Source organism: Microchirus variegatus (assembly GCF_963457635.1).
Source record: "Microchirus variegatus genome assembly, chromosome: 10".
Lineage (NCBI taxonomy): Eukaryota > Metazoa > Chordata > Actinopteri > Pleuronectiformes > Soleidae > Microchirus > Microchirus variegatus.
Window position 1 is genome coordinate 12,807,661 of NC_139811.1, and position 19,408 is coordinate 12,827,068.

Below are 19,408 nucleotides of genomic sequence, written 5' to 3' on the forward strand. Positions count from 1 at the left end.
CTTCTTCTGTGCTGACCCACTGCACTTTCTCATAGTGATGGACATCACTGACACAGGACAGTGGATTTGTTAGTAAGTGCTTTATGCAATATCTCTTGTGTAAAAGGAAATGCACAAGTAAGGTGTATGTGTGACCCTATAGACCCTCGTTAATCCACATGTCTGTGCAATCAGAATGTTGATAACGTGTTGATATTGTTTTTAATTAAGGGCTGACGTTCTCTATTATACTGCATCATAATAGCACATGAGAAACATTTCTCATCCAGACTGCACGTATTGTATGGGATGGATGAAGCTCTGTATGTGTAAAAAATGATGACGCAAAATGTGCATGCATGCATGGATGGATGCAAGCTGGTCATGGTGTGCGTAGATTAAACTTTTGAACAAAACACACCATGTCCATGTTAACATATACTGTATTTTTGCACATAATAAAGATATGTATGCTAAAGAACGTTTCTTGGTATTTCTTTTTCTACGCATTTGTAAAATGACTTGCATTCAGTATGCATTTATTTCAAACTGGACCATTTTTTCTGCAGCAGAGTGACATTTTTTTTTACCGATCATCTTAAGGCAGTCATGACATGGCTCTTTGAACGCTCGTAGCCTCCACATATTTCCATATTTCTAGTTGAAAGGAGCTGTAAGGGATGGTCTCAGTGCCTTTGCCGTTTAGAGTATAGCCCATAGCGCTAATCCAATATCTGCAGTGTTAACCAAAGGGGAAGCTGAGAGTGATGTTTTTGTGGAAGCAGATGATGATGATGATGAGGACTTTTCTTTAGTGAGACTATATGTTTGAACCAATGAGGAGACTGCTGAGGAGGGATAGAGAGGAGAAAGAAAGGCAGCTCTCTGTCGATGGAGTTGATGCATTTGAAAGGTGCGTCAGGGTGGGAAGGGGTTGAGCATCAAAAGGATGATTCGCCGCTTGATGAGAAGCAACGCTTTATATCGTACAAGTACAAGGTCAGTAATCAAAAAGTGTGTTTAATGGCATTGCAGCCTCTCAGATATAATAGGAAAATTGAAAATGGATTTTATTAGACATTTACTGTATGTGACGAAAGAGACTGATTTTTATGTCATGGGGCCTTTAATGGATCAGTCCCGACTGACCCAAACACATCAGAAAGTTGAACCATAACCAACATTTGCTCCAACAGGAATAAAAGTTTTTAAAATACCATCTCTACCAGGAACGACTAGAGCTGCAGAGGTGTCAGTCCAGGTCTAAGAGGCGACTCCAGGTTTTCTTCCCCTTTTCTTCCTATTTTTCCAGTTTCTCTGTCATTGTGTTTCCAGTGCATGCGCCTCCCTCTCCCCCTTTTTTGCTGCCAGCTTGTCAGATGCCGTTTTTATAAGAAAGGTATATATCCTCTGCACCAACATCAAGTCTCATCCTGCCTTAGCCTTCCTTTTCCTGCTGCGTTAAATCTCCCAGTCCTGCTTCACCTGCCATCAGCCTCTTTGCTCTGCTGCTCATTTTCCCCGCACACTTGTCATTCATCTCGCGGCGCTCACCCCAGCCTTATCAGCCCGGAATTTTCCCAACCCGAGCCTGTCCTCATCTTCCGTGTCCAAACAATCATAATTTGCAACACTGTGCTAACCTTCTAGCAATATCCAGCGGGTGAACCCGCTTCTTGTGCCTACTGAGTCGACTTTGCAAGCAAAAATCTAAATTTGGCACCTGTGTGAAACTGCAGGAGCAACAATGACAATGTGTGGGCCTCATTTCTGTGACTGCACTGATGCATTTCAAACCTATGTCCTTCCCCACCACCAAACATAAGGTGCAACAATTTCAATCCCATGATGCAGTCAGTTCACACTTTAGTCTGACTGTTAAATGGACAACCAAAGATGGTGCAACTCTTACATTCACTCAAAGCACCTGAGGAGTCACTTCAGACAACTGCAGCAACAATCACTCTGCCAAAACAGCCCTGTTCAGAACGCTCAGTTTTGTGTGTCTGTCTCTTTAAATGCAAATGAGACACAGGAAACTACGTCAGTGTCACTGAGGCTCAGGCAGCTAACATTTGGAAAATACATAATTTGCCAAATCTTGCCGGCATATTGCCATCATCTATAAAATGTATCCACTGGACACGTAAATCCTCTGAGGCTGGACGTTTGTGTAGAACTCTGTGCTGCACTGTGCAGCCAAGAATAGAACACTTCGTAGACTCCGCTCTTCCGGATACTATTGCCCTCGCATTTTTGTTGTTTTTTAGGGACAGCAATTCCAGTAATGTCCCATTGTGACGTAGCAATGAGTGCGGAAGTCAACATTGCGTTTTATCTCCTGTACTTAGACTGAGGCGGACCACAAAAACATGAGTGAGTCATCTTTTTTCACACTTTGCCGACTCATCGGCCTCCAGAGTCCCAAATATAAGTATTAAAATGGTTACACAATTGATTTGGCCAAATATGTCCCCTTTAAGGTAAACGTATGTTTGCCTGACAGTGATGAGATGAGTTTGTGACTACAACACTGACATGATACGTCTTCCTTTTAGTACAAGACATAGATAATGCGAGTGATTCTGAAATGTTTGATAATGTTTGACTGGACACGCTACAACCTGTATGTCTGTGCACTACATCAGCGTGCGTGTTCTCATGTCTCTGGCGTGGTACCTCTTGTGGGCAGCTCTTGCAGTCTTTACAGATGGGCGGTGGGGATGAGTAGTGGTGGAAGACAGAACCAGAAAGGTTGTCGATCATCAGCATCTCCCCCTCTAAGGTATCCTTGATCAGGAGAGACACGCTATCCAGCCATTGGTTCTCCTGGAACATACATTACACACACACACACACACCCACACACACAGACATAACACACACACACAAAAACAAACACACGGGACGCAGGCCGGCAGACCAGTATTGCACACAGGTGCAAAACGTGCACAGAGAACACGCAGGGAAATGCATAGACCATTGAAAGAGTTATAAAAATGCCTGTGAGCGCACGCAGGTATGATTTTACATTTTCTTATTTATGCACAGTCACACTTCCATGTTCACCCATACATATGTAGATTTCAAATTTGAATTTTTGATATTCCTTTCAAAAAACATCCCAGACACGGCAAACTAGAACAAATCCCCTGATGACTTTGTTGGCCTTCAGAGCCAAACACTGTTCCCCTTTAATGTGACTACAAACCTCCATTAGCCACGTAAAACATCATTTTACTATCACAGCCTTAAGCCCTGAAAGTGGTGCAATTACATTTGATATATTACCTCAATTAGACTGTTCAATACCTTGTTGAAACAATTTAAAATTTAAGCATTTGCTTTGTACTCGGCATGATTAGGATAAAAGCAATTCAGATGAATCAGTCGGCACTTTTCTATTCTCTGTGTTAAATGATCCACTCTCGCTTAAATTTCACATCGGTTTCTTAGAAAACCATCGTGGCAGAAAAATGAACCTGCCCTTTACAATGAATAGTACGCACCGTTCCTGTAGCGCGTTCATGACGGTTGGAAATAAATGCATTATTGTGAGCAGATATAGCCCCAAAGACACCGTGGAACAAGGTCCTCGATCCCGACACGAGGCTATTTCTGTGAAGTATTTCTATCACATTACTTTATAGGACTCAGTTATGCAAACGCACATCTCTGAGTCACGCTGTTATACTACAATCACTCGTGGCTCATATTTTGCAAATGAGTGGGCTGGAAAACTCTGTCCTCCCAATGTTATAAATGTCCCCACATCATCATCAAGGATAAAGTGACTCGGCCATATCCAGCTCTGTGCGCAAGTATAGATATCGTACTCTCTCGCGCAGGCAGTCCAGTCCCAAGACAGTTCACTATGTGTATGTGCAGCACTTGATGATATAGTATAACGTTTGATTGACTTCGGTGACCTATGTTCTGCCCTCCATTAATAACTGTATTAGTGGACAACAATGGAGCCCGTCGACAGGAAATGGAAGTTTAAGAGAGAGAGAGAGAGAGAGAGAGAGAGGTGAGAGAAGAAATTAATTACTGCCTGTAATCTGACGGTCACTGACTAATCTATTATATCTCCTCTTTAACCCCTTCCCCTCTCTTTTTCCGTGTGTGTGTGTGTATGTCATTTACCATACAGTCAAAAATTACTTCTTTGTGGCTGTAACCCTGCATAATTATGTTAATTATTTGTGATTATTATTAGAAAACTAAATATATTTGAGACAGTACAATGAAAGAAAGAAAGAAGAAGTGTATTTTCGTTAATAAACAAATTAAAGTCATAGTGTTTTCACATTTTCTTCTTCTTCAAAACGAGGCCTGTTCAAACTACAAAGGACCTGTGTTGTGCAGATCTGTTGTATTCAAGGGAATGAGAGGGAGATTGTGATTGTGTGTGTCTGTGTGAGTGTGTGTGTGTGTGTGATAAGCCGCTGCCAGTATGTTCTCTGTGGTCTCCATTAAGTTTCTTTTCTCAGCCAACGCTGTTAAAAATGGCTTCTCGACGCCAAGTTTAGCAACAAAGGTGAAACTCTTCATGGCAGCCGATGACTCATCCTTATGTGTGCGTCTGCCTGGATATCTTTGACTATTATTAGGGATTTCATAATCACAATGTGTTTTTTTGTGTCTTTGAGGCCCGAATAAAAATAAGCGACCGTCTACCGCCCGACTGTGAGGTGCATGTAATCAAACTATAATTTCATCAAATGTACCCTGTGCACGTAAAAAAAAGCCGAAGCAAGAAGAGTTGCTTGTGTCTCCAATGCTTGCTATGACAACAGTTATAAAGGAAAACACTATTTAAAAATAAAAGCCCTAACCTTGACTTTTATATGCTGAATATAAACTTTGACAGTTTGTCTTCACTTTGGAAAATACCCAAATGCGAGCTCCATGTTATTACATTTTAATTGATTTCTTCACACAACTCAATCTGCTTCTTTTTCTTCACACTCCAGCCCGACCTCTGAGGTCTAATAACAGGCTGATTTTAGATCCCAACTAAAAACCAGGGGTCTTTTCTGTAACTGCCCCTAAATTTTGGAACGAGTTATGGAAATTAAATCTTCCCCCACCATTTTAAAGACCCACCTCTTCACCTCTCTTGGCCTTCAGTTCAGGATAAAAATAGTCAACGTGGACACTTCTATGTAGTTTTTTAACATTTTACTTTTCTATTACGTCATTATTTTACTGTTTTACTTCTATTTGTATTGATTGCTTTTATACCTTTAATGTTGCTGTGCCTTTAGATCTGTAAAGCACCTTGGTTGCACCTTTTTCTTTAATTTCCTTAATCTGCCTCTAACCCTGCCATAATTTCACCAGAAACTGCTGGCCACCATTGATATCACCGACGTTAACTTAAAGTGACACCATGTAGGATTTCAACCTTCAAATAATGTCGCCAAGATTGTGTTTGATGGTACAAGAACATACAATAAGGTAAAGGGCACCTCTGTCAAAGCCTGAGCAGGTCTGCATCGCCTGCACTGGCACTATGTGACTTTTGGTTTTGGGTTTGTGCCACAAAAACATCTTGCTTTACGGAATACAATCCAAAACCCCACAGTCACTCTCCCTATCCTCGCTCCAACAAGAAAGCAAACAAAGTAACAAAGAGGTTGGATGAGAGCAAATATTGGTCCGAATTCACTGATACTGTACCGAGGGCAACCTGGTCCTGTTGTACTCGTAAGTGTAACCAGTTTGCTTGTCATGGTGGTGTCAGGCCATATTACATTATATAAGCTAGGTTAAGAGCGAAAGCTACAAAAACTGAAGTACCATCATTCTTTTGTGGGGGTTTTTATCAGGGTTAGTTCATCACATTTGTATAAAACGCAATGCTATAGGCTGCTGTACCTGGTCTGAAGACATGGCTGTTAGTACATTAGAAGCTTCTGCTTCAGATTTCGCCTGATACTGTTCACCAACTGTGGGGAGAACCCGAGGGCAAATCCTACGTGGTGTTACTTTAAAGCTCTCAAGTTCCATCAGTTTTAACAGAGCACAGCAGAGCATTACAGCTAAGACACAGCTGGATTACATCTGGGATTCAATGCAACAAAAACATAAAGGATTAGAAATAGTTTTGAATAATGTGATTTTACACACACATATATATATATATAAACACCAAGAATATTTTAAAAAAGGCTTGAACAGACTGTTCCTGATCCCCCAGATTGGCCTGAGACATCTACTGTATGCTTCCAGACACACATGCCCACGCACATAAGCACACACACAAAATAGGCCTCACTTTCTCTCTCTCTTCTCCATGCACACTCACACTCATACTCACTTGTGCTGGTGAGTACAAGGTCCGTGTGGAGCTACAGGAGTTGTACTGTCCTTGGTGTGCAGTGGCCACGGTGTGTTGCATCTTCCTCACTCCGTCTCCCTTCTCGCCTCGGCCGTCTCCTCGCTCCCTGGCTGCCGCTGCTGCCGGGCCTCCAGGTCCTGGCGCGACACTGACTAGTCCTTTCTCTACAACCCCACCCCCGCAACTGGGGGCACCCATGCAACAGAGGGTGCCCTGGGCCAGCTCCAGCTCAATTTCCGCATCCATCTCCGCCTCCTCTTGGGCCTCCTTGTTGGAGTCGTCCAGGTGCTTCATCAGCACGGCCACCACCACGTTGATGAGCACAAACTGGGCGGTGAGCACGAAGGAGACAAAGTACATGGGCGAGATAAACTGAAGGCTCGGATTGCAGGCATAGTCCACATCGGTGCTGTGGTCCGGTGGGCACTCCCGCAAGGTGTCCTGGTGTCATCGAGGCAGATTGGTGAGGAAAGACATTTAGGACAAGGTTGGTCAGTTGGAGAAGGTTTTTTACAAAAACAAAAAACAGATAAGCCATGAGTGGTATTTTATTTTGAAGCTCGAGGAAGTGGATATAATTGCAATTGTTGCTTCTACTTTTAACAAGATTTCCTTCTTCATTATTGCAGTGAGTCTACACTCTGGGGCATCTTCTTCACAGCAGAGTTCTGTCAGAGCAGAACCAAAGTGACAAGTGTTTTCTGGAGGAAGTACACATATGTCACATAAGCAGGGACAACATAAAACAATTTCAGCCATCTGAGCTGAAGCCGGTCTTTTCTATCTCATTTGGCCTGCCAGTTACACAGTGCACACCTTCTTTACTGCCTTCACTCCCTTTCCATCTTGTTTCTTTACATATTTTCATTCTTTCAAAACACTCACACCCTTCACATCCACATTTTTCCTCTTCTTTTAACGAGGAGAAAGCACAATAACTGGTCAGTGCTTTTAACTTCTTTCCCTTCCTCTAACTGCCATCTTATTACAGATCACTGCAGCTTCCTTTCCTCTCCACTGCCCTCTTACCTATCATCCTCTCTGCTTTGGTATTTTCCTTTCTTCTCTCTCCTCGCTGCATGACTAATTATCACTCTTTCTTACCTGCTTCTTACCAAACCAAACCAAAGCAAAGCAGATCTCTCTCTCTCCTGCAGCCCAGGTAGTAATTTGATTGCTAAAATGACAGAGATTTACTCTGGGAGGTAACATCTGCAGCCCACTCTTTTGCGTAATGACTCACTACCATCCACAGCACGGTGTATTCAGTGTGTGCTAAATGGTCCACGCCTGACATGCTGCAGCATAATTCCCATTCCCCTCGCAGCATCGGTGCGCGGAGTACTGGTCATAGCTGTGCTGGTAGTAAAAGTGTGTACAGGAAATTGGTGTGCTGTGCAGTGAGGCCCCATCAGTACGGAAATCTGCACTCCCAGTGCTGAGCAAGCACATTTCCATTTCATCGGCAGCCATCACTAGAGCGAAAGATGAGATTCTGACAAATCTGAGTCTCTCTGAGACGTCTATTTTATTTTTCAAAATGCTTTCAAATTCTAATCCGTATGATGTGTGTTCAACATTCTGCATAATCAGGCCACGGGTTAGTCTGTGCACACTGTGTTATAGAAAACAAAGACAGCATAACTTAAAAATGCATTATATATCCAGGCAAAAAAAAAAGAAAATGCAACTGTTTACCTTCATGATGCCATTCCAGTTGTCGCCCGTGGAGACTTGAAACAATGTAAGGAAAGCCATGCCGAAATTCTCAAAGGTAGCGTGACGACTCATACCCTCACATGGGTAATCTTGATTACAAACTGAGGATACAGAGAAAAGGAGTAGATGGAGGCAGAGCACAGTTTGTTGGATCACAGATGAGACAGGGGAGAGATGATAAGCGACAGAAATGGAACAGGAAAGGAAAAGGAAAAGCAGAAGACTCTTGTGAATGTGAAAGCTCAACATTTATTCAATCATTGCTGTTGGAAAATGTGGAGGAATGCACAATTTTTGTCACTAAGCTGCCTGGATTGACTGTCCAAACAAGGCAACTTTGTCTGCGCTATGAAATAAATAGCAATGTGAGCAAACGCTGGTTGTCTTTGAGCTTACAGCCCAAGATAATCTTTGAAATGGCCTCAAGAAAAGTGACACTTCTCTCCACTAATCTGCTCTTCTGCCAAGCTCCAATAGCATTGTTGCCACTGGCTGCGGCTGCAGCAAAATAGAGAAGATAGTATGGGAGGAAAGTGTATCCTCCAACTTCAGTTTGGGTATTTTAGGACACTATGATTACTGTGGGAATTGGTAGATTCCCTAATGGCTGCCCCGATTGCAGGAGAGAAATCTGATGAACACGAATACAGGATGAAAAGGAAATTACATTTTCATGGACAAGACGAGTGAGAGCACACAGACACCAAGGCCGTTCAGTTTCCCACAGTGTCAATACACTCCCTTATATCACTATTGTTAACAATTCTTTTTTTTTTTAAAATTGAATCCAGTTCTGAATTACCACCAAAATCTAATAATTTCTTCCTTGCGCTATGATTTACATGCCCAGCATATTTCATTAAATTCTCTCCTACTTCTCTAAAAACACAACCTTCTTGTTGGTGGTAATCAACAACTCCTCGTGCTTGTGTTTACCTAGTAAGGCCAGATATTGACATACACGTGTGTGACAAAAATGGAAAACATAGAAACAGGATAAAATGTTTTGATAAATTTAAAACTGAAATATTCACCACATCTTAACCCACCTGAACACAAAGGAGATTTTAGATTTAAGTCAGCACTCTAAACCTGATTCCCTCGTCAGTTTAGTGATACATTTTGAAAGAATAGTGGTCATTCCTCTTGAGCTCACCGAGTGTAAACACTGTCAAAATAGACTGAAAGCTAATCTGAGGATTTGTGGTGGACCAAACCTTCTGAGACGCTTTACGTAGGATTTTCTTTTAATTTGCCACCATGCATATACAGTATGGTTCAAGGATTAATACAAACTAGTGAAAGAGCTTATGTTCGTTACCGCATGATACATGACAGAAACCATTCACACTGAGATCAAAATGTAATCCAAATAATAAAAAAAAAATCATTCTTTTTTTCCTCCTTCATTTTTTACAGCCACAGCCATCCCCACCCTATTTAAAAACGTTCCTTTTTGAAAGCCAGGAGTTAGCGCTTAAACAGGACCACTGACTGTCATTTATCCCATTACAATAGAAAATATTTGTAGATTACCAATAATAGACTGAAGAGATGGATTTATGTCTCAATATTGTCACAGAGAACACCATTTGCTTTACGTTATTTACATGTTTTATGTGCCAAATCACCAAAAGTAGATATTGTGAACTTACCTAGTTCTCCAAAAAGCTCTACTCCTAAGGCGGCGTAGATGAAAAACAGCAGCATGAAGAGCAGGCCCAGGTTACCCACCTGCAACACACACATAAGAGAGTATATTATTAAAACACCAGCAGTTCTTAAAAGACTCAAGGTCACCAATATGATTATAAAACCTGAACTTGAACCAGGTTCAGTAAAAACACTGCCATTGCTTCCTGCCCATTTCAGTTTTATACACGTATACATCACATATATTGCCATTTTTGCTTCGCCTGAAAATTAATTCGGCAGTTGCAAAATAGCCTGCTCCCATTATAAAAAAATTCTCAGTAAAAACAAAACAAAAAACTTTAAAGGTCTCATATTATACCCTATTTCTTAAATTTAAACTAGTTCCCTGGTGTCCTAATGAACATGACATGCTTTGGTCAAAATACCTTAAGGATGAAGCACCACAGCAGTTCAATCACCCTGCCAAAACAGCCCTGTTCAGAACGCTCTGTTTAGTAGTATATATTAAAAAAAAGTAAAACAAATCTTAAGGGAGAGGAAATGACATCAGCCACAGAGGCTACTGGGAGCTAACAGCTGTTAGCATTTGGAAAAGTGATCATTTGCAGGGTCTAGCAGGCACATTGTCATATATAACATGTATCCACTGGACAGATAATAGAACTTTTCACGGACTTCCGGTTTTTGGATACCGTTGGCCTCGCCAGCACTCTCGCGTGTTTTACGGACAAAGCGGAGCTCCGTGAGACAACAATTCCAGGAATTTAGCGCATTATAAAAAATCCCATGAGCGCGGAAGTCAACATCACATGTTTTATCTCCTGCACTTAGACTGAGGAGGACCACAGCAATATGAGTGAGTCATCTTTTTTCACACTTTGCCGACTGATAGGGCCTCCAGAGTCCCAAATATAAGGATTTAAATGATTAAAAAGTTGATTTTGCATAATGTGGGACCTTTAAAGCGATTCTTTTAAAAGAGAGAAGAAACTTGTTAGTCGCTTGAACTCAATAAAATCATGGATAGCGCAGGTTACAGAAAGGACAGTTGTTAAAAACAGTATAAAAACAGACATTAAAGCAATGGAGGCAATGGCACCATGTAAACCTTTTAAGGGGAGGTTTGTATAAAATCCCAGATTCTGTGACCACACAGTGGATGCTCTTTACTCAGTTCCTGTATATTGTCTCTTTTGCGGCCTTGTGAAGCATCAGGTTTTTATGATTTATGAGAGAAAGAGAGAGGGGGGAGCATCACATCATGTCATGTATATGTCATAAACAATGTCACAACATCACAGAATGCAAAACATCAATTGTGACTATGTTTTAAGCTTGCTGGCTAATTTATTAAGTCAGTGTCTGATGTACAACACTCTCCCTGTGCTGATACCAAATCATCCGGCTTCCTGCTCGGCTCTTCCTCCGAGATGTCGATATAACTGAAGCCCTGATGCAGTTGTGAATTTTTTAACAGCCAGTGCTGTTACCACAACTTTATAGTGATGATACGGCACGGTATAAACACTCAGGGCAAATTCTAATCCCATTACAGGGATTCAGAGCCCACTCTCGTGCCGAAAATCTGTACCACTCTGCAAACAATACTGCTTCATTAGTAATGAGGATATGCACTGATGAGATTGCTGAGTGGTCAGGATTTCAGGCTAATGAAAATGAATTTCTCTTAACATGTAGGTGAACAGCTTGTGTCAATTGTAGCCAAAGAAGGAGCCACAATGCATGCCAATGCATTGGACAAAAATAATAATAAATATAGACGTCTAGGCAGGAAATGTCACTTTAAAAAGCTGTCAGATGGACCAGGAGTGAGTTAATTGTGGGTGCATTACATAACAACATGTAAGCGAGAAGCTAACTACTACTTTGGTCACCAAACTAGCAGTGTAGTGTATGGTAGACTGGGAGAAATCCTTAAAATAGCACTGGGAATTACATCTTATACTCTTATCTTAAAACCTTTAGAGGAACAATTGTGTCACTAATACATACAGTATCATAGATGCTCAAGCACTTAAAGAGTTTAAACTACTGTCATTTGCACAAACCGTGAGTAATTCACAAGAGCAGCACCATAATATACATAATATATAATAATATACACAAACATTATTTTCTTCAACATACTTTTAATGGCCATAATGTGCACATAATTTAGTTTAATTTTAATTTTTTAGTTTTTATTCATATAAATTTCATATTCGAGTATAGTGTGTGAGTGCACGTTACATATACGTGTAAAAAAATAGTATTTTAATTTAAAAATGCTTTTTGTTAAGTCAATAATAATTCAGTGATTATCCCTTGTTAATACAAAGCCTTTAACATTACCTTATAAAGCTGTTTTTTCAAAGTAATCGGTGAAGCATTTGCATAATATTAAATCCTGTGATTTATTATAGCCGTCAGTGTGCCATTATTTCTATCCCTTGCTTTTTTATGTGGCATTGACTGAAAGTAATGTTTTTGCTCAATAATCTCCACTTATATCTTGAATGTTTGGCTGCATTGTCGGTGAGAACATTAATGCCCTATGTGATGGAGCAAACGCAACATGCTCTTTTTAAGCCCTTTATATAGTATATATATACTGTCAGAGACCTCCTGGAACAGTTTAATTAGCCCAAGTTTTAATTACCTCACTCGGTGCCCTTGGGATGGAGCAAAGGGCTCAGTGTTAATGAGAGGGGGATCAATAGAAAAGAAAGACAAGGAATCTGTTCTCTCTCTCACCTCGGCCAGACCTCGTTCACCATACCACCTGTTTCCTGTTTACCTGTGTGTGTGTGCTCACATGAAATGATCCCAGGAGACGTAATTGCTTATAAATAGCATCACTAAATAAACCTAATTATACAGTATATACGTACAATGGACTGGCGAGGTGTACGAGAATGAATGAATACAGTATATATCGTATAGGATAACTTTGCCTGTGTTTAATGTGGTCATTCACAACAATATCCTACACAGAATAAAGAGGATACTTCCATTTAGGAAGAACAGTGAGCAAAAATTGAAATATGTCTGACATTTCTTCCAAAAATTAAACAACTGCTTTACATAAGAAGCCCCCACTGTTTCTAGTACACGATTATCTCAGTGAGCGCTCTCCATGGTACTGAACAAGTCCTCACTAAAACTATTGGGAGGTAAAGACATAAGTGGACATTGTGACAGTAGGAAAAGCACAGGTGTAAATAATTTAACTGCTTGGATGTTGGAGTGCTGTACATGTCAGGATTTTCCACTCTGAGCTGACATTCTGAAGCAGACAAAGAAGGTCAGCTGATCAGAGCCACTGCTCCCCAACAGCATAAAAAAAAAATTGACAGCAAACACTTCGGTCAAGGACAACTATGGTAACTGATGAGCAACAGTTAGAGACGTTGTCACCTCCACATAGCAGCGGTGAACGTATCATACTGTCAGAAGTAAGAATACCTGATAAGAACATCCTGGTAACTGACTGAGATTGTCAGAGTGAGTGTGTGTGATTTGTGTATTTGTTACCTTTTTAGGACCTTTTCTGGTCCACTGACCATGTCAGGGGCCAGTAGTCCTCATGGAGACCAAAACCTGGTCCTATTATGGCAAAACCCGATTTGCAGGGAACTGATTAAGGTTAGGGTTTGGAAGAAACTGGTTTTGATTAAGGGTCAGGTATAAGGATTTGTTTGGGTTGTCTAAACCAATGGACGTCGACGGCTAAAAAAACACAAAAGGTTTGTGTGTGTGTGTGTGTGTGTGTGTGTGTGTGTGTGTGTGTGTGTGTGTGTGTGTGTGTGTGTGTACCTGAGGCAGGGCTTGAACGACCGTATCCAACAGGGCTCTCATTCCTGTCGCCATCTTCAGCAGCTTCAGCACTGAGAGGGAGAGAGAGAGAGAGTGTGGGCATTTAAGGGGAAATCCCTTGAGTTCAATTACAGACTAAATGAGAAACATTAAACTGTGGAAAGGTCAGTTGTTAATTCAACACACACACGCGCACACACACACACACACACACACACACACACACACACACACACACACACACACAAATACACATTTGTGCAGCATTGGCTGCACATTCCTGCCCCTTAACACTAACCTGAACCATCACAACTAAATGTCGTTAACACTTTATAATAAGTACACACTATTAGCATTAGTTAAGCATGAATTAATATTGAATTCATAATTTAAAGCGCATGACTTCACATTAGTATGTAGTTTATAAACACACTTATAAATGTTTTACTCATGTGCTGAAATGTTGAATGTACTGAGCGACTGCTGGACACACAGAGAGGTAAGAGAGCTGTCCTGTGTAAGTCGATCAAAGAGCTTCTTTTGTTGGCGGTGGATGCTGATTGGCTGCTCGAGTACAGCAGCTATTTGGACACTGTTCCTCAGCTGATGGGACGAGTAAAACATGTATAACTGTGTTTGTAAACTACATACTCATGAGTAATATTCAATATTTATCAATACTTCACTTATGCTAATAGTGTGTACTTATTATAAAAGGGTGACGGAAAGTGAGGACCAGCCAAAATGTCCTCACTCCCTATAGTTCAAGTTTTTTGGGCAAAAATACACATACAAGACCACACCCGTGCACAAGTCCTGTCCCAGCTGCACTTCCTGTAAATACTCTCAGTACAATTCAATATTGACTTGGTCAAATTTGATTTTGTGTGTGTGTGTGTGTGTGTGTGAGTGATGTACATACCTCGTGCTATTCTCAGTACTCTCATGATCCTGATGATAGTGGGGTTGATGGGCAGGGCAGAACTGATCTCAATCTCCTCCAGGGTGATGCCCATCACTGACAGCAGCACAATGGCCAGGTCCAACTGGTTCCATCTGGCAAGTAAGAACATATGACGGAGCAATCACAAAGAAATTATAATACAGGACATACACACAATATTATATTTATAGGAGCTCTACTTGGGTGCCATAAGACCACCATGGTATAAAACCACTCACCTTTCATGTTTTATAAATCTTAAACAACTTTCTTTAACAACACAACAGATTTTTAACTGAACAAGGACAACATGATTTGCTTTGTGTGCATGTTTTCTGACTCGTGTCTACTGTACTGTGTGTTTGGCGGCATTTGTAAATTCTAGCAAGAGAAAATAAAAATAAACGGTCACAGTAGAAGAACATCTGATCTGAGATTACATTGCATCCAAGTTTTAAAACATACGACACCACCAGGTGTTCATTTGTCAGGATTAACCCAAATCTCAGTTTATCGAGTGCATGAGACGCTGCTTTTTTGGTTCCAGTTCTTTGATTGTCCACAACTCTTTGCTCCAGGTTCATTTACTGCTGTGTTCGTGTCTTATGGGACTGTAACACTGGAGAGGTAGCTGCTACAAAAGCACCGAGTAAAACAACAACAACTTAATTCAAGACTTAAACAAAGTGGATTAAAAAGAATCTGCAGGTTAAATGTGTGTTGGACGTGTATCCAAAGTTTGGCCTGGCACACATACTGCAACACTTAAAAAGTGAAAAAAAAAAATCCAGTTCTTCTGGTGGCAGTGTGTTTGTGTGTTATACCTGCTACTCTAATAACCCAGTTGTAAAGCTGGCTCACGAGCAGATTATAAATCACTCTATGTACAATGACTGCTCACAGCTGCTGCTGACACGACGTAAAAGGAGACAAAGTGCCGGCTGATAACCGTGTGATAAATTCCGTCTATATCCGTCCATCTAATTCTCATTTCATCACTTTTTTGTCCCATTCAATTTTTTTTTTTTTTTTATCTTTGATCAGTCCAGCTTCCCCTCAAATATATTATCCGTCTCTTTCCTGTGAGCCTCTCCCTCCCTTCCTTCCTTCCTTCCTTCCTTCCTTCCTTCCTTCCCTATAACTGTTTATCCTCCCTCCTCTTTCAATTCACTAACCAAAATAGATCAATGACATTAAACTTCCATCAGCGTAATATCAGCTCCTAAATCTTTGTCTGCCTTTGATTAGTCATCACTTGGCCCTGACACGAGTCTCATCACTGCGCAAATTTAAGTGAGTGACAAATTGATTAATCTGGGCCCAGAGTGAATGAACGTGGACATGGACAGACAAGTGCAGAGGTTGGATTCTACATCCTGACAATAACAAACATTACAACACAAAACACACATAACATAACAATAGCACATAACAATACATACATTTACATTTTGCCTTGGCACAAACAACTGGACATTCTGGTTATTGTATGAGTAGAAACACTTGACGGGATGTGGCAATACGGATAAAAATAGCAAAATCTTGCTTCTTAAATATAATAAAGAGGACATTTTGTATTGACAGCAGTGATGATGTGTGGTAATTGTCACGAAATCAGTGTTTGACCCATTTTTTTTTTTTGCTTTCGACAGCGTGATAACAGAACAGAACACATCAGAGCCGGCTCAGTTATTTAAAAATATTTCATAATCCTCTTTATCGTTGAAAGTGTGACTCTGTATTCCATGTATAGTGATCAAAGCAAGAGGCGGATTTGTTCAGATGTTACACTTTGAACTAAATAATGTTCAATGTTAATTCAAAATATCAAGATAGGATGTCAGGAGGCATGTTATGTGCTTTATTGTTTTTTTTTTTTAATATCAAATCAGTGGCTTTGCTGAGCAGACACAGATTGACAATGTTATTTTTGGTGGCATTAACTCCTCAGCTGCTGTGAAATATAAAGATCCTTCTGCAGCGACTAATCCAAGGGGGTCATAAAAAGGCCATAAAATGCTGATAGATAAGCACACGGATGCAGCTGCATGCAGACAAAAGGGGAAACACTCGTCACACCAGCAGCACTTAAAGTATAAATCCACATTGTACCTTTCTTTGAAGAAGCGCCGGAAGCCGAAAGCGATGAGTTTTAGAATTGATTCCAGCACAAAAGTGGAGGTGAAAAAATAGTTGCAGTACTTCAGCACGAGATTCAAAGACTGGGGAGAAGAGAGGGAAGAAAAGGTGTGTGTGCGTAGTGTAAAGGGTGGCATTATCAGCAGCATCAGCAGGGACAAACTGTAGAACTGAAGCCATTGTTTGAAGAATAAAATCAAGCATTGTCAGAGCAAAAACACAGCTTCCTCTAAACCGACATATTTTCAAGTGAATTGCATTTGCTTAGTATTCAAACATTTCTCAGGTAAGCATATTTTAGTCCTTCTAATTCCAATTTTGCAAGCCGTTTTATCCTTTCATAAACAGAGCGGAGGCTTGCAACATGTGGGCGGCTGCCAAATGTCAGGACCAACAGCTGACAAACACAGCCAAGACCTGTGATATTTATCTGATGCGCGGCCAGTTGGAGAAAGCTCGCTCAATTGTAAAGGTCAAACGGGCATCTATTGTAAAGAATAATCGGTTTCCTCTCGTTTACACCCTTAAAAAAAGGCTTAACAACTTCCCATCATCACAAGTGAACGGACAGAAGCATGTACTGCACAGCTAACATCACTCTGACAACAGCCCACATCAAATCAGCATTCAGTCTATTCACAGCGGCTTTGTATGAACTACAGCTGCTCACAATACAATAAAGTTGTAAGACAGACTCATACTCTACATAGAAGAGGGTATATTTTGTGGTAATGTGAGAGTTAAAGGTGCATTATGTAATAAATCTAAAGCAACTGGCCATACAATCCTCCTAATATGTCACAGAGACTCAGGAATAATGTTCATATAACAAACTGAACTCACCAACAACAACAGTACAGCCAAAATAATTATTAAAAAAAAAAATATTTTGCAGACTGCAAATCAATTCTATGTTTTGAAATCATGTTTTGGCATGTGGCGCCACCTACCAATCATTGCAGTCAGTAGAGTCTCAGCTGCCGAGCAACCACGGGTTGCCAGTTACGTCAGAAAACGAAACCTAAAAGATCTTAGTATTTTGAATTTGAATGTAGTAACCGTTTTTTGGCCACATTCTTACATATGGCACCTTTAAGTTGCTCAACTCACTTACATCAATGAAAGCAAACCACACTGGATTTGTGTCCATGGAACTTCCAGAAGGATTTCAGCCTTGATAAATCAACCACAGAGTCTAGTTTTAAAACAAACTAAGCTTTCTAAGCTCCACATTCCACACACTGTATCCTGCAATAACTGAGTAGATATGTTTTCTTTGGGCAAAACCACCTCTTTATCAACAGCCGGTGTGTGAGAGGTGCTTAGGGGACAACTGTATCTACAGATAAACGACCTGGTTTCCACATCTAAAACAGCACCTGTCTCTTCATGCTCATCGGTCACACACAAGTAAACTCTCCACCTATGGAGGGAACTCTCTGCGTCTCTGCCCACACAGACAAACATTCCGTCTTACACGAGGTTGATTGTAGTGCTCCAGGGACATGGTGATGACGTTGATACAGATGATGAAGGTGATGATGAGGTCCAGGTAGTGGTTGGTGCACAGTGTGTGGATCATCAGGCGCATGTTGCCATAGCTGGCATAGTAGGGCAGCTTCTGGGCTTCTATTGGTAGAAACATTTAAGAGTGTATTTTAAAACATATACAAATGTGTTTTTGTAAGGGATGCAGTTCTAAAATACTTCTAACATAATATCCCCAAACCTTTATGGGTACTAAAATTACAACGTGCATTATACAGTATATATAAGAAATTCAAAAATAGATAATGCATGACAGATCCTCTCTCTGATGTGGTACAGGGAATTTTTTTGCATAGTCGAGCTGCTCTTTAATGAGCACCGGGAAATGGAAAACGTAAAGGCTTTAATCAAACACAAAAACGTGTCCTTTTTTCCACCCCCTCCTTTTAGTCCCCTCGCTTACTTCTTCTCTTCTTCTCCATGCGCTTCTGTCGCTTCTCCTCGCGCCTCTTGGCCTCCTCCACCTCCTGGTGCTGGCGGCACTTGTGGAAGTTCTCCACCACCACACCGACAAACATGTTCAGCACGAAGAAGCTCACGATGAGAAGGAAGGAGATAAAATAGAGCAGCATCCAAGGGTTGTTGTTGGTCACCGGCTGGCATTGTCGTGGCAGGTTTGTCCGTGATGTGATGGAGAGATAAGAGGGAAGGAGAAAGAGAGTGAGCTAAACATGTTACATATACATTGTGGATAGTGAAGATTGTGATTCATTTTTTATGTATAGTTTAAATATGTGTGTGTACCTGTTGGTCCACAGCCACAGCATCCAGACCATGATACATGATGTTCACCCAACCGTCTTTGGAGGCGAGTACAAACAGGGACATCAGAGCCTGGATGACAGAAGCCAGACAGAAAAGGGGAAAAAAAACAAGATGCTCTACTTTACATTTTGTATGCAATTCACATACAAAATGCAGAATAACACACAAGTGACACTAACCTGTCCCAGGTTGTCAAAATTGTATTTATGGTGAACCCATTTGTAGTTGGCTTGCAGACAGTCAGACTTGTTGGTGATGTTTTTGACATCGGGGCCAAAGCAGTAGAAGAACTTGCCTTTGAACAGCTGTCAGAAAGATAGTGACACCAAGCTGTTGATGCAGCTGCTTACAAAAAAACTTAAGAAAAAAAAATGCATATATAAAAGAATACATTTCATTGAGTTCTCTGATGAGATAAAAAGATCCGGCGGAGTGAAATAATGAGCTGGTCAAAGATCAACAGCAGCTGGAAAATGTGTGCAGTGATGATTAGAGCT

The 19,408-nt window shown here is 40.8% G+C and overlaps 1 protein-coding gene across 1 annotated transcript in view; it reads right to left on the reverse strand.

The window, feature by feature from the left end:
* Positions 1-19,408, reverse strand: part of LOC310933623 (voltage-dependent T-type calcium channel subunit alpha-1I-like) — a gene marked incomplete at both ends in the record, with an annotated part of 102,205 nt that overhangs the window by 6,736 nt on the left and 76,061 nt on the right. The window contains 11 exons of the mRNA XM_083897150.1: positions 2,659-2,808; positions 6,305-6,766; positions 8,024-8,145; positions 9,700-9,778; positions 13,517-13,587; positions 14,439-14,572; positions 16,572-16,681; positions 18,076-18,227; positions 18,550-18,742; positions 18,891-18,980; positions 19,091-19,216. Of these exons, the coding sequence (XP_083753276.1) occupies positions 2,659-2,808; positions 6,305-6,766; positions 8,024-8,145; positions 9,700-9,778; positions 13,517-13,587; positions 14,439-14,572; positions 16,572-16,681; positions 18,076-18,227; positions 18,550-18,742; positions 18,891-18,980; positions 19,091-19,216 (1,689 nt within the window). The remainder of the gene's footprint in view (positions 1-2,658; positions 2,809-6,304; positions 6,767-8,023; positions 8,146-9,699; positions 9,779-13,516; positions 13,588-14,438; positions 14,573-16,571; positions 16,682-18,075; positions 18,228-18,549; positions 18,743-18,890; positions 18,981-19,090; positions 19,217-19,408) is intronic.